General features: G+C 41.5%; 1 protein-coding gene across 6 annotated transcripts in view; it reads right to left on the bottom strand.

Moving 5' to 3' along the window:
- Nucleotides 1-24,375, bottom strand: part of ZDHHC8 (zDHHC palmitoyltransferase 8) — a 198,801-nt gene that overhangs the window by 1,561 nt on the left and 172,865 nt on the right. For 2 of the 6 annotated variants that reach the window (XM_073312852.1, XM_073312854.1), the window contains exon 11: nt 15,069-20,714. In XM_073312852.1, the coding sequence (XP_073168953.1) occupies nt 20,531-20,714 (184 nt within the window). In that variant the 3' untranslated portion in view covers nt 15,069-20,530. Of the gene's footprint in view, nt 1-14,830; nt 15,041-15,068; nt 20,715-24,375 lie in introns of those variants that run through there. The other 4 variants (XR_012155059.1, XR_012155058.1, XR_012155060.1 and 1 more) reach the window with 4 other exon arrangements.

Raw genomic sequence — 24,375 nt, 5'->3', positions numbered from 1 at the left:
TACACTCAGTATGCGGTCAGTGTTTACTCCCTATCGATAACCGTTTACTGCTTACATCACTTTGCCTACTGTGGTGACACTAGCTGCAATGGTATTAGTACCAGTGGAAGCTTACTGTGGTGAAGGTCTCAGTGACTTATAGCATTTACCACCATAACAATTAAACCCACTGAGGAGCATGCAGGTAAAAAGGCCGGAGCTAAAAAAACCACCTTGCTGAGACCAGGCCTCTGCCCATTGCTAACATCACTGCAGTTGAACTACTGGTAGCTCTGGTGCTCTGGGAATTTTTCCTTACATTCCCTAGTATAAACAAGACGTGTGAATTTGTTATGGGGTGGGGGGGGGGAAGGATGATTTTCACTGTGCTAAAATGACTGCCACATGCTATGAATTTTTACCTTCTTTGGCCCTGAAACATCAAAGCAGTTAAGCACATGCTTAAATTTGAGCATACCAATACTTCCATTGACATTTAAGAATATGCTTTCGTGCTTTGCTGAGCTGAGAACTGTATGAGCAGATTCTGTTCTGTAACATTTTCTCACGGAGAATGTCAGCGAAACAGTAAAATAAAATGTTTGCCATTTACATAGATATTTGTCATGTGCATGAGCAATGGGCATGGCATTATCCTTAGCCTGTTTATTCACTGGAACATGGTAGTTGTTTTATGGCACCGGTTTAAAAACTGCAGCTGTTGGAGCAAAGGAAAACTGCTCTACACACCAAGCAGGGTCTCTTTTTTAGGTGAGGTCTATGCCTGCAAGACTGGGTAATACAAAAGCAAGGCTGAGATTTCTAAAGCTGTCTAATTGACACCTAATTCCCATTAAATGAATAGGAATTGGGTGTACAGACCTCCTAGATGGCTCTCAAAAACAAACCCGTCCATACGTACAAATATAATCCCTTGAATCGTCAAAACTGTTTAGCTTAAAGAATGGGAGAAAAATCCAATAATCTTTACTAGCTCTAGCAAGGACAGAGTCTAAATCTCCACCTTCCTGCCCCAAATTTCTCAGTGTGGTAATCTTGAATGCAAGCAGATGTATTATAAATAAAAAAACAACAACTGTTAGTCTGACAAAACCGTTCAGACTTGAGGTCTTGTTTTTTAAAACCCATTGTGCTGGAGGTATTCAGAGAGGAGGAAAGATGGGTGCTGCTGAGATAGAGTTTCCGGAGAGAAATTATTTGAAAGCCTTCTATAGACTTTTTCCCACTGTAAGCAATTTACCACCAGCATATTGTGCAAATGGTTATAATCCAATATGAATTGTCAGTGAGTCTGTTTCATAGAGACAGGGAGTATAATTGGAGGTTAGTTAAAAATAGGTTGATTAGACACGTGTGATACTCATTGACATTGATAGGAATTTATGAATGGTCTTGTCCAACTATTTGTCAAACCTAAAGTAATCAGCACTTGCTGTAACTATCACCGGAATATACTGAACATTTTGTGCAAGTCTTTTGATCGTTAATTGCAGATTGTCCTATGATTCTTTTATAGTTGAAAAAAAAAATGAAAGAGCGTCTCCAAGGTCTGAGCTCAGTTACATCAGTGGTAACTTTACATGTTTCAAACTTGAATGCTGCCATTTCATGCTTATCTCACAAAAACACAATTTTGGGGCTGCGAAATGCCTGGAACACAAATTGTGGGTATTCTGAATTGTGTGTGTTGTATTTTTTTCCCCATAAACACAGCTTTAGACAGAAGCCTCTAATTAAAAGGAACCTGACAGACAGTGACACAAGACTACTGGCTGCTGCTTGAATGCATAAAAAATATTAGCATCAGTTCTCTTTATCCAGTTTACCCATAAGAAATGAACCCCTTTTGCCCTTGGTTTTATTTTGACATTATATATTCCCTTCCCTGTCAATTTAAGATATTTCTTTTCTTCCTTCACTTTACCTTCGTTTCTCTCTCCCCTGGGTTTCTGATCATGAACTGAATGGTTGGTTCCACTCCCTAATACAGTGTACCTACACCAATGTTTGCACTGTCTATATTACATGCTGCCCAACTGTTAGCCACTTTGGGATCCTGCTCGCATGAAAAGCCATGGATGACATAACACTGTATTTTACTTAATAAATTACTATTCAGATGATCTCAAAGCACTATTCAAAGGTTGTTCAATATCATGCTTCAGAAGTAGCTGCAGTGAGATGTGACTTTCCTAAAGTCACAAAGTGTATCAGTGGCAGAGCTGCAAGTAGGACCCAGATCTCTTGGTCCCCAGGCCTGTGTTCAGTCCATTGAACTGCACAGTGCAGCATGTAATATACTGTTGCCCCCTTTGGATCCAAGAGGCTAGTCAAAGTTCGGAACCCTAGGGATATTTCAATTGGAAGTAGAAATGTATACTTTGGAATGTTCTTTGATGCCAGCTTCTTTATTTACGAGGAACATACAAAGTCCTGTGTCTCTGAACACTGAAGGAGCTAAGAAAAAAAGCACCAGTTTCTTAGCTCACTGCCCCCAAGCTTCTTAAGTCAACACCTGGCCAAAAAGCTCTCTCTCTGTTTTTCCAGGGTCACACTGTTCTTACTGGCTCCCGCTTGGCTTTCTGGCCTCTCTGTCTCTCTCTCTTTGTTTTTGTCTGTTCTCCGTTTCTGTGCTCTCTCTCACACACATGATCCCCTACCCAACTCAATATTCAGAAAAACACTCCTGGGTGGGTTCACACACACTTTTTGTCCTAGGTGGGGGGCTTATGCATACAGCTGTGTTAACTGAAGGCTGAGTTCACGCCTATCAATTTCAGTGGGGTCTGAACCCATAACAAGGTTTCACCCAGCTCATAACAACACTCCCCACCTCAGCTTCACCCATTGTCTTGATGAGGCCTAAAATGGTGAGCCCCCAACCATCCAACCCAAACAGAAAGAAAAGAAATAATTTAAATTAAAAATGATAGAAGATTAATTATTTACCTAGGTACAGTGTGTTTCTGACAGGACAGTTTCATATCACCAACATACAAGAATTTTATTCACACCCAAATCTGGGGATTTTCTCTCCAGAGATTTGCTTTCAACAATCAGGGAGAGGTCCTTTTCAATCAGCCCCTGAGGAACACCTATTGTTTCTGTTGAATTTGCTGGCCTGCCATTCTGTTTGAATGGGAGATTTGCCTCTAACAACTTTTCCAGCCTTAACTTCCACAGCTATATTCTCAGATTCCCAGGGGCAGCCAGGATCAGTCACAAGAGTCTGAAAATGCTAAATCACACTCTGCTGACTGTTGAAATGGTTTCCCCTCTTTTATTATGTCTTGTCTGTCAGAAACATTCAGCAAATGAACGGGGATCTGTTCCTGATTCAGATCCACAAGAGCTTCAACAGCTAAGGGTACGTGTGTACTGTGATAAAAGACCCGCAGCATGGCCACGGCTGGCCTAGATCAGCTGACTCAAGCTCACAGGGTTCAGGCCGCCGGGCTATAAAATTGCAGGGTAGCAGTTCCAGCTCAGGCTGGAGCCCACGTTCTGAGACCTTGTGAGAAGGGACGCTCTCAGATCCTGAACATCTATGCAGACCCCGGCAAGCCCAAGTCAGCTGACCTGGGTTCTGAGACTCAGTCCCGCAGGTTTTTAAATCACAGGGTAGATGTACCTTAAGATCCCGCTTGCATATCAAAGACCCTGCATATCGAAGACCCTGCATATCAAAACAGGTTTCACCCACTTCCCATCTTTCCCTTGCTGGACAGCTACCACAGCATGTAGTTGTTATAATAGTTGTGTCTCCAGGGTAGGGCAATTCATTCACTGCAGACCAGCTGACTACACACCATTTGTCTCACCCGGGTAATTTCTCCAAAGGGAATTTCCACAGACGGAATGTGTAAGACACCTTTCCTGACACTGATTACACAGTTATTAGCCAGACTGAAATATAAGCCAATTATTAGCTCATCCACTATTGCAGCCACACAGACTTCTTGCTCAAATTGCAGAGGTCCAATGGTCAAAACCCTATTTTCACATGGGTGCCCTTGCCCCAGTCACAGTCTCTATTTGAGACCAATTAGGTGATTCAGTTCTGGATCCCCTATTCCCTAGCCTTTTTAGTGTGACTGGTCTAATAACTGTTATGTCTGAGCCCGTGTCAACTATCCCTATACATATCATAGATCCTATTACATACCCAATAGCCAAACTCCCATTATTGTTGTTTAATTGATCGGATCTAAACAAAAACAGTGGGGCTGATCCTTGTACCTTTGCCCCTTCAGCTTGGCATTCCCCCATTTCTCAAAGTGTCTCTCTAGGCACCTGCAGCAGTCTGTCTTGGCCTGCCTTAGATTTATAACAATCCTTTTTTGTCCAGTTTTGTCACAGTAGCAGCATTTAACGGAACTGTTTCCTTTACATTTTTGCATTCTTGCCAATTTCCCTTGTTTTACAAATCAAAGTTATACTCTGTTATAATTCAATATGAATCAAATTAGAATCCTCTTTTTTATTATGCATATTAGACACAGAGCTGTACTTACAGGGCTCCTGGTGATCAGCTTCCATCTTCCTCACTAGCAGCTGTTTCCTCTTCCAGCACACTTCTGCAAGAAAAGATTCAATTTCTGTGGCAAAATCCCCCAGCTTCTTGAAGTGCCTTTGGCCTTCTTTCACTGATCTTGATCTGTAAGTCCACATGAACATCTATAAATTGGTCCATTGCCACCCTATCCTGGAAGGCTTCTGGGGTATCTGGGTATGCCAGGAACACAAGTCTCTTCAGGTTCTTCTCCAGTTCAGAGGGGGTTTCTTCTTTCCCTCTTCTAGCTCCTAGCTGTGCACTGGCCTGCTGAGGTTGATGGCTAGCTCCAGATTGCAAGTCAAGGGCTTGCATCAGGTCTGTATAACTCTCTCTCTTTCCTAGGGGTAAGTTCTGCAGCACTATTAGAGCTGGGCCACCAAGCTGGAAACCCCCTTTCTTTCCTTCTTCCCAGCCAGTCATTTGTGGCTCTCCTGTTGAATTGATCCAACTGAGCCTCCCAGGCAGGGGTACTGGAACATTTTTTATAGTGCTGAGAGCCATTGCTGAGGGCGTGCTGAGAGCCATTGAACCAAACTGTAAACCCTGTATATAAGGGAAACCACTTCAAGCCTGGGGGTGCAGCAGCACCTCCAGCACCCCTTGTTCCAGTACCTATGCTCCCAGGGTGTTTTCCCTTCAAAGAGAGTGGAGCTTTTGTATTATTTAGGATGAAACAGCCTGACCTCTCCCCTCTGGGCCTCTGTGGGTTACAACTGGGGCAGAAAACTGTTGTAAATATCCAGTCTTATTCAAGTCCCCTGGCTCAATTCCTCAGCTAAGCAGCTGCTTTCCACTGTGACCTGTGATCCTTGGATTTCCTTCTGGAGCTGAATTTTCAGCTCGCTAAGTCCTTGCTGCAGTTCATCTATGTTAGCAAGTTCCATGCTGGCTAAAGCTTAGACAGTCTCCACTATTTCAGGAGAAAACTTCTGGTCTATGGCAGTCAGTTTGCTAGTCACCTCTTTGATCTGTCTTGCCATTCCAGCCTGAGGGCTTTGCAGCTGGGCTTCCCGACCTGCCTAGAAACTGTGCAGATGTCTCTCCAACAAAGATTTAGCCATCAGCCCTTCCTGAGAATGCTCCAGATGCTGCTTTAAGTTCCCTTTGTGAAGTCTCCAGATATTGTTTTGAATCCCGTTGGCCATTTCTGATTTCTGCAAGCACCTCCATTATTTGTTTCATCTTGGTTCAACAGGAATACCAGTTGACAATCTCGCTCCTTGGAAACTGGATCCTGCTTCTTACACCTGTTGTGCTCCTATTAAGTCAAAGTTCAGAGCCCTGGGGATCTTCCAGCTGGAAGTAGAAATTGATGGAGTCTGCTATTTTCTTAGGTGGCATTTTGGTTATTTACAAGGAACATACAAAGTCCTGTGCGTCTGAACACATAAGAAACCAAGACCACAAGGAGCAGTTTCTTACCTTTCAGCTCTGTAATAGGACTGCTGCATAGTGAGCACCCCCTCCTGGCCAGAGGTGTCTCTGCAGGCTCTCCACCTCTGTTTTTCCGCATTTTGGGACCCTTTAAGAACTCACAGGAGGCTCTTTCTGGTTAAAAATACCAGGTTTGGGGCTAGTTTAATATCAGAACCAGTTTACAATGACCCAGAGTCCCAAACTAAAGTCCTTTTTTTTACAACACAAATAAAAGTCCTTTCTTAGCTCTGGCATTTTCTCTCATCTCCAGGGCTCATCTTCTATCCTGGTGTGATCTCCCAGCTTTACCTCACTGGGGTTCTGATGTCTGGTTCCAAACACAATCAGGGTTTCCCACCCCACGCAGGAGCCTCCTGCTCATCCAAATTCACCTTCCAAGCTCCCTGGTGTCATGGTCCTGCAGAAGTCTTTTTTTCCTCCCTGCAGTATCCAACATCATAGCTGCAACTCCCAGGCCTTCTCCCCTTTTATTGGATCCACCTTCTTTTCTTTATAGGGAGTTGCCTGGTTCCCCTCAAGTAGGGCCCATTCTATAATTAGTGTCCGCTAAGCCCCAGGGTCTCCAGCCCATAGGACAAGCCACCCTATTACATGCCCCCTTTAGAACTTTGCCCACACCAGAGCAAGATCTCCTAGAGAGAATACCCACACCCTTTTTTTCCCTGGCTATTTCATCGGTGTGGCTGGCTGCACCCCTGAATGGTCTGGGCTCTCAGAGACTCCAGCTCCCCTTCCACTTGCTCACCATAATTAGCAGCAGCCTCCTGTGTGCTAAGGTTGCTGGACGTTCCTCAGCCAGTTGTTCCCAGGCACCCTGAAAAGGGGCTTGAGCTACTCACACTTCCCTTGTTACCTCACAGTTCCCCCCTCCTCATGTCATCTCGGACGCTACAGCAACCCCCTGTAGCACCATTTGGGTGCCAGCTTCCTCCCTTTGGGCCCTAGTTTGCATTCTGATGGTTCCCTGGACCCACACCTGCTTCCCAGGATTCATTTCTGTTGGAGGTAGCTCAAACTCTAATTTTGGCTCACCTTCTACCTCATCTATCTTATGCTCATCCTCCTCGGGTAGTCTGGTACTCTGATCTAAATTATCTGTGATATCCACAGAGTGGTGCAGAACTCCATCCTCTTCCTGACCCTTTTCACATACAGGGGGCTTACAAATTCCAGCTAACAAATTATACATGACACTGGCATTTGATGGATTGTTCCAAAGATCAAGTCCCATTTCTGTCAAGATTTGTCTTTTCTTGCCATCCTCAGACCATTGTATTCCCTTCCCACAGTACCAACCTTCAAAAGGGCAAGTATTCCACTTATGACCTTCCAACCCGTACCGGAAACATACCTCAGAGAGGCTAGACTTTGTCCTTGTTGGGGTCAGCTTCTTCAGAGGGACCCCAACCTCCTTCGATGCCTGAAATAACTGCTGAGTTTTGAGACCCCTACCACTGCTGCTGCATGGCAAATTGTACCGCCTGCTGCTTTTGTTGGCTCTGCAAAAGTTGCAGGAGAAGTGTGCAAGTCTTTTACTGCTGCTCAGCTAATAGGCAGACAATTTCCTCCATCTGTTTTTATGATCACCTCTTCTATATCCCCTTCCCTCCTTGGTGGGAGAGGGGTGTCAGATTCTGCCAATGATGCCAGTTTGTAACAGGACTGCTGCTTACTGAGCACCTCCTCCTGACCAGGGCCTCCTCTCTCTCTCTCACACCTCCGACCCCAAATAATATTCAGTCAAAAGCGCTTGGCTAGTTGCACACACACTTTTTGTCTTAGGTGGGGGCTTAGGCTTACAGTTAAACTAATTGAAGGATGAGTGCACAACTATCCAGCTTAATGGGTTTTAATTCATAGAATCTCAGGGTTGGAAGGGACCTCAGGAGGTCATCTAGTCCAACCCCCTGCTCAAAGCAGGACCAATCCCCAATTTTTGCCCCAGATCCCTAAATGGCCCCCTCAAGAATTGAACTCACAACCCTAGATTTAGCAGGCTAATGCTCAAACCACTGAGCTCTCCCTCCCCACAATTCAGCACATCAGGTTTCATCCAGCTCATAACAACACCCTAACTGTCAAAAGGACAAATCATAAAGGGCTTGATGGTGCACATTACACATAGTAAGGGGTTATGCAGAGCTCCCCTGCCCAAGAGGGAACAATGGGAGGTGGTCTGCTTCAGGAATGAATAAATAAATAAATAAATAAAGAATGTTGATAAACTGGAGAGGGTTCAGAGAAGAGCCAGGAGAATAATTAAAGGATTAGCAAACATGTCTTTATAGTGATAAACTAAACAGATTGAGCTCTTTGAGTCTAACAAAGAGAAGGTTAAGGGGGCGGCGGGCCTTAATTCATCAGTCTAGCAGAGAAAGGTATAACACTATCCAGTGGCTGGAAGTTGAAGCTAGACAAATTCAGACTGGAAATAAGATGTACATTTTTAAGTTGGAACAACTTACCAAGAGTCGCGGCGACAGTTTTAAAATCAAGATTGGATGTTTTTCTAAACGATCTGCTGTAGGAATTATTTTGGAGAAGTTCTCTGGCCTGTGTTACCCAGGAAATCAGACTAGATGATCGCAATGTCCCTTCTGGCTTTCTATGAAGCTATGAAAGAAGGCAGAATATTCCATGGGGAACAAGGATTGTGGGCGCACCCTCAAAGCCCCAGGGAGGATAGGGCAGGAGGAGGGGCCATTGCTCTGGTCCCTCTTCCTTTTTTTTTTTTGGAAACTGATTTATGTGTGATTTTTCCACATTATCTTTACAAGTACATAAACGAAACCTCTCACAACCTGAATAAAGATCCTTCGCCAGCACATGACATGATGCTAAAATGGGGCTCTGCAATCTCCAGCACTTTAGATATATATAAAAAGAGTCTGTATAGATATCTAAAGAATTCATGTAGATAAAACACAAGAAAAAATTTATTTTGGAAATTAAATGAAAAGCAAAATACCCAGAGAGAACAGTATTATAAATTCGGTAAAAAAAATGAGGGAGAAATACAGTAAATTACCATGGTATATTTTCTTACTTAGGGTTACAGGTTTTGAAAAATGCAGCCATTCTGTGCTTTAATACAAGTGAAAATAAATATATTTATTTTGCCTTTACATTTAAATAAACTCATGCAAATTGTATTTACACACACTCTCTCTCACACACACACACCTAACCAACTAGCCCTTAAAAGCAGGGTGTGTTTTCATATCTTAAACATCCCAAACAGTTATTATTTCTAACTCTCCCAACCTCTTTCAAATTATGATTAAAATCAGGGTCCTGCAGAAAGGACCATCTTAGCAATGGAAATGTTTTGTACACCAATATATGATTTTATTCCTTCTTTGATATCCTTCATGTGCTATGAATACTGGGCATCAGATATATATTTATATGTATTTCTGTACAACATTAAAATGGACACGAAAAGACAGGAAGTAATAACGTTTTTGTCATGGCAACATAGTAGTTTTTTAGCTCTCAAGAAAAAATAAAAAAAGTTGTATTTCCTCAGCAACGCGGGCCTTGGCAGCAGCTCCAAAAGCCCACTACCATTCTGTATTCTGTGCTGCAAACCCACAGTTCAGTCAGATGTAGTATCTTCTTTCTCAGGCCACTCAATCTACTGCAGTTTATTCTATTGTATTTCTGCTCATTGTTTAAAAAAATAAATTATATGCACAACCATCCCAATAAGCAGGGAAAGGAGAGCTAAATTGCTTAAGGCAGTCATGCATATGCCCTTTTGGAATAAATAGGACACTGTAAAGCAGGTATTATTGGCAGTGGGATAAACATTATAAGGAAATATTCAAAAAGTCAAAGAAAGAATCAAGCAGAAAGTTGTTATGGATCTGTACTAAACTGGTCTTTCAAAGTCAGTGTTTGAGACCTAGATTCCCATAAACAACATCCATCAGACAACCAGCCTCAAAACTCCATCACCAAAGCAGTGATTTAAAAAGATGCTCAACTCTTTAGCATGGAGCTGAAAATGCACACAGCTACCGAATTGCTCCTGGATACCTATGGGGTGTCTCTATCTAATCCTCATCACTATAGGGTCTGAGCCCTGGCAGAGATTTACAACACCCTTGTGAGGTCAAGAGGCAGTATCCCCCATTTGACACAGGGGGACCCATTTGACACAGAGGGATCCGAGGCATAGAGAGATTAACTGATGTGCCCAAAGTCAAATAAAAAATCTGTGGTTGAGCCAGGAACTGAACCCAGTTCCCCTAAAGCCCATCCCAGTGCCTTACCCACCAGATCACCCTTCACACTGACCACACAACTACTATATCTGGTTTCTGCATCATAAAGCATAATGCTGGGAAAATGCCAGTAAAATACCTGTGCAAAATTTGCACATTTTGTTATCTAATGTACATTAGATTGTGACCAACTCCATGGAAGTAATCTGTATGTTTGCATTTTGTTATAAAACTTTTCTGAAAAATCACTCAGTTCATACCCTAACCCATCTACTTACAAGCATTTGCTTCCCTATTTTAAAATCTATACTTGCAGACATCTTTCACTGAGACAGTTAGGGGCTGATCCTGAGACCAACTGGACTAGCAGTGTAAGGGTTGCAGGACTGAGCCCACAAGGAAATTCATTGAATTTACTCAGGTGTTGCATTGACAGCAATGGGAGTTTTTCCTGACTAAAGCAGCAGGATCAGACCATTAACTTGTATCAAAAATCTTGTATCAAATGCCTTCTCCAGAGCTTTAAAACAAAACAAACTAATAAAAGCAAAAGGATAGAGATATTTGGAAAGATTTTTTGTTGGTAGCATGAACTCATTTAATGTGTGATCTCACAAGACGAACAATCAGGACAACATTTATTCCCTCCAACACCTGTGTTTTTGATTATTATTGTGGGCATTGTCTGCCATAATAGAAGTTATAATATTAAATTGTGATCCCCTAGTGCCTCTCATCCAAGGATCCTGAAGCATTTTGAAGACATTCAGTAACTTAGGACCATATGCTGTCACTCTTCTAAAATGGGTGAAGGAGTCTTTCAACACAGTGAAACTGCTCTGGTTCCAGTGTATGTGAACCACACGGAATCTATTCACCTCCATAGGCACAGTGCTTCTCTGCTACAGTGCAGGTGGTCTGGGGACATGGTACGGGAACCGACCTATCAGCCATGGCCATATACCATGGCCCATGATCCACAGGTATAAATTTCCCATGGAGGTGGATGCAGGAAGACAGCTGAGTACTGCTTAGCTGCTCCATTACCAAAACCTTAGCTTGTGGATGAAGGATTTCTTCCTCATCCCAGGCCCTTTTAGATCCCCCGTATAGAGCACTTTTACACAGGCTTTGTGGGAGTGCTGCAGCAGGACCATTAGAAGTACAGCTCGTCAAAAAATGGGAAAATATTGGTGAAAGTTTTCACAAAAAAATGCCCTTCGTTGAAAATTATTGAACATTTTTGACCAGTTCTCATTAGGATCCCTAAATGTTGTTCTAATGTTAGATAACTTATGTCCTAAAGGTGCCACTTAAGAATTACACATTGGGTGAAATCCAAGATCCACTGAAGTCAATGGCAAAACTCATGCACTTTAATGGGGTCAGGATTTCACCACTTCATTGGAAGTTGTGCACATGTAATTCACTGGGCTTAATATGTGGTATCATGTCCCTCTGGAAACAGGTACTCTCTCATGCCATATCTAAGAGAGTTACTTGTTTATCTCAGGTGGCCAAAGCTGGGGTTTTGGTGTGAAAAGCCCTAGAGTCAGGCTCCGTTGAGGACCATGTGTGCAGCTGTGGCTCAATACACACTCACTTAAGGATACTTTGGTTCCAAAACATGGACAGTAATTACAAAGCGATACGTTCCTCAGATGACAGCCTAACTTTTCTTTAATCTCTTACTCAGGCACCAACTTTTCCAAGGCAAACCCGGTATATTCTTTTAATCTTTTCCCTAAACTATCTCACTGAAAGTTTTCCCAGCAGGCATCAAGTCCAGGCAATAGCTTAAGTGCATCCTCAGAATGGTACTCTTGACCCCATGGAGCAAAAAACATGCCAGTAAGTGAGCATTGATACGGAGTGGTGGGATTTTTAAGAGATTAAATAAACTCTGGAAATTTCAATAGGGTCCTGAGGATTTTACATGGCTGGTAACCTACATACCCTTCTTACAAGAAAGGCTTTTAAACCATTTACGTTTGTAAGGTGGATGGTTTTTGGTTTTGGTTTTTTGCAAAGGGGAAATTTTTAAAATACAAAATGTCTTACTTAAGTAATTAACAATGATACTTTAGATCATTTAAAACTGAAATAATTTAAGAAATCTAGTCAATTTTTTACTCTTTGCTTGCTTTCTGCACTCCGAACAGATCTCAGAGTGAAAACAGATGGGACAATTTCATTTTTGTTTCCAGTCAGTTTCTTCATCTAGTTCTCATGCGCTGGCACAAGGATTGCAAGGCGATGTTTAAATCCAAGCAAGAAGTTGTTTTGGCTGGAATTCTAAAGACAGCACGAATATTACCGTTGTTTGTCTCAACGAAGCTTAAATTTAAGCTGGGACTTTCAAAGCTGTCAAAGGGATTGGACGTCCAATTCACATAATCAGGCGTTGAAAGTCCCAAATTTGGGGCATACACTAGCCAACAAAATCCATATCATACCATCAGATGGTTTCTTGGTCAGGGTAGGCAGGAAAGTAACTATATTATTTTTTCAAACAAACAAGTGCAGGAGAATTGCCAAAGGATTAATGTTGAGACAAGAGTTTTGCTAGTCAGAACACAGAGATGGCTATGGGGCTCTAGTTCACTGTGTTACCCCAGTTTTACACCAGTGTCACTCTATAAAGTCACACGACCATAATGCTGTGGTGAGTCAGCCTCTGTGAACAGCCACTTTGCAAATAGGGTTCCCCTTAGATGTTTGTTAGGAAATTACATTACAGTGTTGCCAACTCTCAGGATTTTATGGCAAGTCTCAGAATTTTTGATATTTGGCTTAAAACCCCAGCTCCCGGAGTCATGATTATGTGAGAATCACTGCTTTCACTTTAAAACAATAAAGTCCTTATGGTTGTGAAGAAAAGTTTGACAATATGAACCAGATGTGCCTTGAAGGCGCAAGAGAAGAACGCAGAGAAAAAGAAAGAACAAAACAGCAATTTTTGAACTTTTGTGTTGGCTGTACTTCTCTTCTCCCATAAGGAGCTTTCAGATTCTGTTTGACTGTTGGAAGGCCCAGGAACGGAGCAGAATCTGGCCCATAAATCATAACATACTCTTCTGCGATAGCACTGGACCACAAACTGGGTGCCTCCACTTGAAGGTTTGTGCACAAGAAGTCCTGAGCAACTTTGATTAATGAGAAATGGATAGGTGGAATATCTGCAGATGCTGATTATGTTCATGTTGACCAGAAAGCCAGTGTTTCCACATCTGCTATTGTTGCTGAGGCCAGATATTCCGGGAGTGGATCTACACACTAGATCTAATACATGGAGGACAGCTAGTGTTAATCCTCTTTAATTCCCACAAACAGTTACTGTTGAAGATGAGCAATAGAGAACCCCAGTTCTATGGTACAAGTGTCTGAAGGATCCACCAAAAGGAATGAATGTGAACGAAATCTAACAGGATAGCTACATGGCATGAGATAGTGTGAGGGAAAGAAAGTGTAGGGGAAAGATAATATGGATAATGTAAGTTCTTCTTTACAATCACCAGAGAGGGTGAATCATTTATACCTAGACTCACTTATTTCACGCTGAAACAAGATTTAATGTCCAAAAATGTGCAAAAGCCATAGCTGAGTACATGGGTATGGCTGTGTGTCTACTGAGGAAGAAATTGTTTGAGGTCAGTTTGCTCACATGAAAGGACTAATGAAATGCTGCCAAGGTCAATGAAACACAAGGTGTCTTACTGCTGTACATGAGCCAGCTTTTCCAAGTCTGCTTTGTTTGAAGAATTTTCTATCCTCTCACCCTCTTTTAGGAAATGCAACCCACCCTTCCACACTCACCCTGCTTTATTCCTTTGAGCACCAGGCATGTTTCCCCTCTTTGTAGATCCAGGTCCAGGAAGTATGCTAATAGACATCATATACTAAGACAGCCATATTGCACACACTTGGGGATATGGAGACATGCATAGAACAGAACTGGAACAAAGGATTTACCACAGCAAGATCATCACGTCCTGTATCCTGCTTTCTACAATGGCTTTGAAAGAAGGTGAATACATAAGATATGGGTCAATAGGAGGGTGTACCAGTGAAAATAAATATATGGAACTAACCTGAAAGACAAGGTCTAAGATAATAACACTGGTTTTCCCCAAGTCTTCATAACCACCCCTCTTTTTAAATGTTCCTCAAAAGAGTCTTAACTTGCTCTGCCACCTACTTGATTTTACTTTTTCAGAGCCTTCAAGAGAACCCTTTGGCAGAGATGCTGTCTCTGATCTAATCTTCTATTGTATTTTCAGCTTGTATTTCAACAAATATTTTTGGTATATATGTTGCAGCTGACACAGCCCCTAATTTTGTTTCTGTAAACAAACATCAGTTGCACTTTTAAAATATACCAGATGAGCAGATCTGTAACCAGTTTTCTTTGAATATATGTACACACTTATGTATATATTATATAGATATATATACACATATCATATATCTTTATAAGACACAGTCAAATGTACCATCGGTTCTTTAAAATTCTTTTTAACTATGGAAGTAGATCATATTTCACCATATAGTTTGAAATGTCTAACTGAGACATTTTTTAAATGTTTCAATGATACAAGTTCACGAGCTGTGAGATGTCTTCTTTAAAAACTCCAGTTATTGTGATAAGACGAACAAAAATTATTTTGACAGTAATTCAAATCCACTTGGTATATAATTGTTCTTCCCCTAAAAGCTATTTTCACCTGCAAGTAGTTCCCATCTGTGTCTCTCCTTGTTTCAAATATTACGTTCTCGTCTCTAGTTTTAAAAGTGAGCCGAAACTTGAACCCACAGGACTCTAAAAAGAAATCAGAGAAATTAATGCTAACTTAGTAAATTTAGCTGTGTCTTATAGAAAACATCTGAATAAGCTGGAATGATTTTATATAAAATATAGTGGGCCAGACCCTCAGCCATTTGACTCAACTGAAGTCAATGGAGCGATGCTGATTTACACCAGCTGAGGATCTGATCATTATATATATATAGCCTAATCTTTATCATTCAAAGAGACTCCAGAACACAAGCATGACAAGCATTTACAATGAACACCCTTCATGAATGAATCCTCTCTCAGTGTCACCATACAGTGTCACCAAACCCTCTTAAGAGCAGCTGCTGTGGGATCTGCTCTTAAGAGGGTCTGGCAACTGTATCAACTATAAACTAGTAGCACAGACCTAACTGGCATATTGTCACAGACTAGAAACAAACAGGTTGATAGAGATGGTTAGACAGACTGGAATTTGGCTATCTGTCAGATGTACACATCCTGTTGTCCTGGATAGCACAGTTAATCATTGGCAATACTAGTGCCTTCAGAGATTACGATAAGGAGTCATCTCATCTTGTTTTCCACCCTCGTTTAGGCATCTGGAAGAAGGTGTTTAAGATACAATTAGTTTCCTTTGTGTTTTACCACCGGAGGTTTTTGCATCCAGATTGACCTTTGTTCCATGCAAGACTACCACATTTCACACACTTCTACGTTTTACATATACATGGAGGCCAGCCCACGGACGGTGCTGAGTATCTGCAACTCTCTGTGTAGTCAGGGGGAGCTGAAGGCCACTTAGGATTTCACCCATGGAATGTGATGTAATCAATGGAATATTAACAAGGCCTCAGAAAAGGGGCAGAAAGAACATATGAGCCTTCTAGACAATACTGAAGCTATACAGTCTGATGCAGAAACACCAGGAAAACTTGACACCTTAAAATACCAAAGTAACTCAAGCATTTAAATCTATCTATCTATCTATCCATATATGTATAACCAGAGCCAAAAAATGTTTTATAGACAGAGCTCCACAAAGCCTGCACAGATACATTCCAACAATTCAAGGTGGCAGAACAGGTGCAATATAGACTGTAAGAACATGTCAACATAAACATCCCAAACTGTCTACGTGACAGCAACATTGACCCTCCCGACCCTTCCCTCTTCAAATATATATCTCTAGGCTGGACCAGAGGTAGAGTACAAAGAAAACTGCATTGCAATTTCCACATCATTTAAGCTTTATAGGAGTGCAGCCATCATCTGAAGAGGCTTCCTTATAGTATTCATGATGCAATTATCCTAGGCAAAGTTCAGATAATGCTTGGGTTCCACTTTCAAAACAACAAGACAAACAGTTCATTTGCCACATATCAGATTTTTGACATTAAAGCACAGGTCTGGGTAGCTCTTACAGCTGAGGTTAACCAAAAGAAATGATTGAATTTGAGTTTTATTTAATTTAAAAAGTAAATACAAACATGTGCTGACTGTGTGCTTCCTGTGATAGCCTCCCACAATAATGCAAGGTAGAGATTTCTTTAATATACTTACTCACAAGCTGCACTTCTCTGAAACTTTATTACCCAGCTGCATGAAAATATAGAACCCTGAGGTTTTTTTCCCCTTCAGACAACACAACATTTTTGCTCACTCAGGTACTTCTGCATCCAGTTTTCAACATACAGAGCCAAATGACAGTTGTAAGTCAGAGCAGAATTTAGCCCACCGTTTCAAATTCATTGCTATGCAGGTTTTCCTATTAAGTCAACACACAAAGAAGTAAAAAAAAAAAAAAAGAAAAATTGTAAGGCTTCAAGTAAAAACATCTCCTCTCTCACCCATTCAGGGAGTACGGTTCATTTAATATCATGTTACTCTATTTATTATACAGTTAATTAAAGCTACAGCTCTCAGGATACACTGTACTAAAATGAAACTGGGGTGTTAAACTGGAATGAATGAACAGTGAAATGATGCTAATAAAATGGGATTTGCAATGAAAACTTGATGTTTCTTAAATAAGAAATAGACATAATATACAATCTACTGCTAAAAATAAAAACATATTAAAAAGATTTAAGACTTTTGAAGCACAAATTAAGAAAGACAAAACAAGAGGCTACTTTAAAAATATATTAACCTGCAGTGGATCTTCTGTTATGATCCAGGGGATCAGATCCTCAATTAATGTAAATTGGCGTAGCTCTATCCAACATAAAGAGCACTACTCCAAATCACACCATCTGAAGTTCTGGGCCTTACTGTCTATAAACACTGAAGGACTATGTGAGTAAAAATAGCACATCACTGATAATTTGTAAATGCTTAAAGAACTGTAATTTTGGAAAGCTTGAAAAAATAACATGGGCCAGATCTTGCTCCCAAAGTCAACAGCAGTTTTGCTAATGAGTAGATCCCCACTCATCCAACAGGAACTATGCAAGCAGATGCTTGTGCTCATATGGCTCCAACTGCAGGACTGGGGCTTTAGATGGGAATGGGGCTGAATTTACTGAGTGCAATCTCAGATTATTTCTTAGATTATTACTTCCAGGAAGAGTTGAAAAATTTACTTCCATCTCCAGGTCATTCACATTACTCTATTATGCAAACTTCAAAAAAGAATTTTAGTACCATCATAAGCCTATTAATGTGCCAGATGAGTCTTAACTCTAGTTAAACCACCTTCAGAAAAAGTATATAGAACTGCACCTTAACCTAATTATTTGTATCCCCAATGCAATCATTTTTCTTCCTCTCTCCACATGAGTTATAGCTAAATAACCCTGGCTATAAGTGTTTGAAAGGTTTACACATATAGTACTGTGTTTAGTCTTATTGAGCCATTCTTGCTCAGGAGCTTATGTAGTAATTTCAAAGACCTATTTGCCCTTAAAATATGTGGATTTTTCTTTTCTAACATCGTAAGGTATGTTCAAAGTGTAGTGCCATGGGATGCATATTTTAAAAGCTACATTGGTGCAATATAAAAGCCTCACTTGGATGGCTTGGTTTTATAATCACTCAGGGTGATATAATCTGCCCCTGTACAGACTGCCAACACAAGGCCTATGTTCCATTTAACCCCTGTTTTGATAGCTTAAGTGGTACTTAAGTAGTTTGATAGCTTAAGTGGTACTTAAGTGATGCACAGACCTTGTGCAACTCTCTCCACAGAGATGAATTTCACCCCTCAAGAGTTAAATTTGTGCTGGAATTGCAGATGAGTAGAAATTAAAGATGAAAGAGAACTATAAGGCCATCTAGACCAAGTACCTTGCCAGTACACAATTGCTCCCTGTAGAAGGTTTTCTAATACTTTATCCAATTTAGTTTAAATGTTCTAAGTGGTCAGGCTTCCTAAAAAAAGACTATTCCACAACCCCTACCCCTACTATTAGCTTAATGTTTTTCCTTTTAAATATATGCCATTTGCTACCAGTGATAACCCCTTGTATCACCTTTGGAACTACATTCTTCAAATTCCATATCTGTAAGCTTATCATACCTCCTTCCCTTAATCATTGCTCAGTCAATTAATTACATATTTTTACCTCTTAATCTTTTTATAAATCAGCCTCTCCAGCTTTCTGTTTATATCTGTTGTTCCCCTCTGAACTTGATCCAATTTGTCAGTATCATTTCTGCCCAGTATCGTTCTGGCAATAAAATGCCTGTAACTAATGACAATACTCTAGATAAAATTATACCAAACCTATATAGAGGGACTATTACTTCTCTGCTCTCTGATACCTCTGTGTATGCAGTTCAAAATGTCACTGGGCCTTTTTGCTGCCATACTGCACTGCAAGCTTATATCTAGTTTGCTGTCCACTATTACTTTAGGTCTATTTCTGCTACGTTAATTTCCAAATTTCTCTCTTCAGATGATCTGGTTCAAGCCAAGACCGTTACTCAGAAGCATGATTAACCCCATACATTTCTATCCAACCTCTCAAAAAGAGATGTGATATACAAGGGACATAATAAGCAGATATTGAGGTGGCTGTCAAAATTTACTGAATCATGAGGCAAATGTTAACTAAGGCAAAGCTGAGGTCAGTATTTTCCTCAATGTACAATAAATCTTAGTGTTTATGTATTGTTACATAAATTCTAACTATCAAATATCTGGAGATCTCTCCATTTTCAGCATGGCATGCAGAGAAAACATTACTCCCTTTGAAGCCAACATCCTGAAGGGGAGATGAATTTAGTTGTCCAGCAAAACCTATTTACCTCTGAAGGGCCAGTCAGAAGGCAGAGATTCCATATGCTATCTGCCTGGCTCTTTTTTTGGTTCTTAAAATAATGCTGCCTCAAAATCCAACAAGATAAACATAGCTTTGTGAGGGCAGGAGAAGGAGGAAAGCCCAGAGAACTAAATAGACATAACTGATATTGAAAAAAGTTATTGACTGGAAAAAACTTTCTGCCCAGCAATACTGAGGGCTGGTGCTCATTAGGCAGGCAGCAAATTTATATCCTCTATGTATGTGCTTGGCTCAGTCACACACACACTGCAAAACTCAACTCATGATCATGATAACTTTCCTCTAAGATTATACACACTGCACCACTGCAAGACAATAAACCATGTTACTGCATACATCCCATAAACAAAAAGGAGGAGATAGTTTCCCATCTGAATTTTTTTATGTCTTAGAGGCTTGTTTTTCAGAGTCAGAAGCCTTTAAAAACAGAGGGAGGGGGAGTAACAGGGAGGAATGAAAAATCCTTACTTATGTGGCAGTCCGATTCCATAAGACACAAATGGACACACACAGAATTTCACACATAGGGAGGCGAATCGTGGACAGTGAGAAGCTGCTGCTATTCTTTCTCCCCTCCCACCCAGAGCAAGTGGTGGGGGTGGGGGGAGAGGGAGAGAGAGAGAGAGAAAGAGAGAGACTTTAAAACACTACATGATGCTTGAGGGCCACTGCGCCCTGCCTGGTTCCTTTAAAGCAGGAGGAATAACACCGACAATGGTTTGGGGACAAATGGTAGTTCTCATACACACAGACTGCAAACAGGGAGTCTGGTCTCCATGTCTGTAAGAAAACAGCAGTCAGGCCAGTGGCCCGTCCCAAGATTTTGCTGACCAGAAAACTCGTGGTGAGGAAAAACATGACCCCAGATTAATTCTTCATCACAGCACAACTTCTACACGACAGTTTTGTTTGACAGACAAATACACAATGGCTTTTTCGCTTTCTTTCATGAAAGAAATAATCTCTGTGGTTGAGGTGCTAGGTGGTAGCCAGTTTTCGCAGTCAGTTCGAGACAGTTTCTGATGGACTGTACAATTTTATTCCCACAAGAATAAGGCTGCAGCTCTTTTTTGGCCAAAAGAGAAAGATGAAAACAAACAGAAAAAAAAAACAAAAAAGGACACTGGCAGCTGCTGCTCCTTTTGTGGTTGATGTTGTTTGAGTCTTCACAGTGCACCTAGCTTCATGGCTGGCTTAATGGATGGCTCTTTATTTTAAATTTCTTTTTATTTTACACTGAAATTTCATAGGTTGTTCCACCAACGCCAGACACCTTCTTAACGTTTGAGTGTCTAGCAGGACTGACCGGGGCCCCCTGGGAACTTGACGTTGAACCCAGTCGACAATCTGCCCTGGAAATTCCTTTTGGCTGTCCATTTATTTTACTATGAGGTGTCTTCAACTGCATGTCCTCCCTGCAACAAAATAAATATAAAGCGATCCAGGGTTAGTGATCAAAGTAATGGAAGCCAGATAGCCAGACAAGCAATTGCCCTTGTTACTTTATGTCCTGATACAGCAAAACAGTTAAGCACGTGAGTATCCCCACTGAAGTCAATGGGCCCGACGCAATGCACACTGAAATTAGAGACTGCAGCTTAATTTTGTCTTTGGATCAGGCCCACTGGGATTAATCACATGCTTAAATGCTTTGCTGGATTGGATCTTATTGCGTAAGAATTTGCTTTTTTGAAAGGTCTCTTCTGCATTGCTGGCCTTTGCTCAAACTTCATTTTACTTATGTTCAGAAGAAAAAAAAAGCACTCCGAAAAATCTCCTAAGAAAAGGCAGTAGCAAAACACTTCTAGTGAAAGAACAGAATGCTGTTACTAATCACTAAATGTCACAATAAAAGTAAAGAATAAGCCTCTAGGGCCAGATTCCCAACTACAGAGGAAACACAGAGTGCAAGTCAGAAAGGGTAGCTTAAAGCTCACGTTTCTATTCCCCTAATCCTGGTGCCATGTTAGACAATGCTCGCATTTGCATTTCCTGGACTCCATCTATCATGTTAGAGCAGCCTAAGGAATGCTCTAGTTTATGATGGTCTGCAAAGGCCTCAAGGGAGCTGAAACACAACCAAGGATAACCATAGCTCAGGGTGCATGAGCCAGGCCCCTTTTTTCCTGCTATGCCAGCAGCGGTACAAGAGTTCCTATGTCACTCGACAACAGAAAATCACCCTTCCATCGGACCCCTCCTGCAATGGGTAAGATGGCTTTAAGGCTGCACTGTAGAATCCGGCCCTTACAGAGCAATTATGACAGATGTGATTAAAGATCTTTATGAAAGAAATGACCATATTGAAAAGGTTAACATATGTCAAAGTAGGGTGTAAATCCTTTGTCCATCACAATCCAATAGCCCTCAGGTAAGGCATATATGGAGCATGAATGGAATCTGCTGAAACAAACAAGGTTAGTTTGTGCTCTAGGGCAGATTCTCTTACTTGGCTGCTCCTAATGTCAGTCCCATCAATCTATCAATTTCTCAACACTACCTTTCAGGGATAAGGAAGCAGATGAAACTGCTTTATAGGCAAGGACATGGCTTACTCTTGTACAGGGCCAGATTGTGTCATTGAATTTTAAAGAGAACGCCCAGCTAATTTCAATGACACTGAACATGCTTACAAAGTATTTTTTCCTGTCCCTGTCTGATGGCTAGTCTATGTAGAGGATAATAGCCAATTAGCAGCCCACTGAGTTACTACTTTAACTCAAGTGGGAGAGATATCTGTACCTGGTGTTGAAGGTCCCAGGTTCAAACTCTGCTGATGACCTGTGGCTAAGGTTGTCTCAAGAACATTTTTAAAAAGGAATGCGCTGTCCGCACTGGGGGACAATCTGCAAGCCAAGACCATTTTAATTGGTTTAGAACATGGCCCACTCCGCATGGGAGCAAAGCATTTAGAGGCAGCACAAGGTAGGATTTATTGCATCCAACTGATGAGCCTTTACTTCACACTGCCACCATACACTCCCAAAATAATATGTCTCTCTCTACTGGCCCAAAGTTTCCCATGATGTAAAGATGTAAAGACAGGGATTCATCTGACACCTGGTATGAATGTTCTGCCCTGGAGCTAAGGAAGCAGCTCCAGTATTTCATGCCAACCAAAGTTCTGCTACACACTTAGGCTATGCCTGCACTAGAGAACCAAACTATAGGTAACTGAACTGGCAAGACATCACAAGTGTAAGTACCAGCATGTCCATGCGGGTTTGACTGAAGTTCTGCCCTGCATCCACATTAGTGTTGCCATGGTCCACTGCAGTCTCATTGCCCTCCAGGTACCTATCCCACAGTTCCCAGAACAGCTCCCTGAAGCACTGGCTCCTCACAGATTTTAAAAGGCTCTGGGAGCCTAGGAAATTGTGGAAGATTTCCTATAAGTCCTTGGGTACCAAAGCTATTTCTTGCTACTTTTTTTAAAATGGAAGCCAGGCTGAACATTTGCTCCTGATTCTTTCTTGTCAAAAAGAATATCAGGAGCTCCTGCAGAAACACAGATGTGAGAGAGCTGCAGCAAGAGTGTTGTCTGTTCTGCTATGGCCTAGACCACTATAGTATTGGAGTGCCGGTATCTTTGGGGAGAGTTAGAGACCTAAGAGTTGGAGTTTTTGTTGCAATGGTCATGCACACTTCCACCCCTGGAGCAGTCAGACCAGTGTAGTACTTGAGGATGAAGTTCAGTGGGTGGAGCACTGCTTTTGGAGCAGGGCCAGGAGCATAAGTGTAGTTTCTATATTTCTATATTTGCGGGAGTGGGGCAGCTCCAGTCAGGCCAATGGGACCACGCATAGAGGAACAAATTCTGTGCCTGCTTGAGGCTTGTCGTTGCGGGGGAGGGGCACTGCCCTCTGAAAACTACACCCAGGGCCAGGAATGCAAACTGGTAGGACAGAGTTTGTTGGAGAAATAGAATGAGCAGCCAAATTTCTCCAGTGTAGACAAGATCTATGTGTAGATGTTGATCTTGAAAACTATAGTTGATACAGCTAAGGCAAGGGATATTAGGTGACTGAAGCCAGACTTTAGCCTATAATTCTTTATAGCATGTCACTTGGGATTTGTTTGTCTTAATCAAGAAAACTAGCTCCAGAAACCAGTTTTTGAGTGGTGATTTAATGGCCAATGTCCCTGATCTTCTGTAAAAAGTAAACACAAAAGTCTTCACCTGCTCAGTAGAGCTCAGCAATGGAGCACAGCCCCTTATGATGCAATTAATGCCCAATGGTGGCTCTAAAGTGGACTGGCTTGTATTGATCCTTTGCGGGCCATTTCACTGGCAGAGAATAGCAGGAGTGCAGTGCATTCCAGACATGTTCCTTGCCTATCACAATGGGGCCCTTGGGCCTCTAAGAGCTACTGCAATAATAAAAATGGAGGAGGGGACCAGCATAGAACTGTTACTCCAGTCCTATACTGGCCAGAGAACTGCCTCCCAATATGTGGGTTCTCTGTGGCACATAAAGCAGCTGCTTCCTAAGGGAAAATCAGGGATGTTCCCAGCGTGTATTTTCCTTAAAGGTGCTTGTCAGCATCTGAATCTCTTGCTCCCCAAAATCTGTATTCCCAACTTTAGTGCAAACTATTTAAAAACCAAATTCTGCATTGATTTATACCATGCTCAATCTTACTGAAATGCAAGGGATTACACAGGGCCTAAATCAGCACTGAATTTGGTCTCAATAGTCCAGTTTCTTCTTATCATGTAGCATAAGAGGTCTGAGGATCTCCTCCACGAAACATGAGAGACAGGAGTTAGGAGAAAGTGGAGGAGGGGCATTAGCATCTGCAGTGTTGCTGTCATGGGAGGTAGAGCATGAGATGTATGCAGAGTTACCAGCACAGAACTCCTGCTGCAGGTTAACTCTTGTAGGCTAAAAGTTTCAAATGTATTGATTTTTATGCTTGACTTTGGGCACCATCTAGGCACGTAAATGGAAATGACTCATATTCAGATGTGCTGAGTGTAACTCCCTTTAACCTCAAATGGAAGTTATGGGTGCTCAACCTATTTGGAAAAATAAATTAGTCAGGCCACTTGTACTGCACTTAGCATTTCTGAAA

This window comes from Lepidochelys kempii, chromosome 15 (assembly GCF_965140265.1).
Source record: "Lepidochelys kempii isolate rLepKem1 chromosome 15, rLepKem1.hap2, whole genome shotgun sequence".
NCBI lineage: Eukaryota > Metazoa > Chordata > Testudines > Cheloniidae > Lepidochelys > Lepidochelys kempii.
The sequence above is the reverse complement of the archived record's forward strand: the minus strand, read 5'-3'. Positions and strand labels throughout refer to the sequence as shown.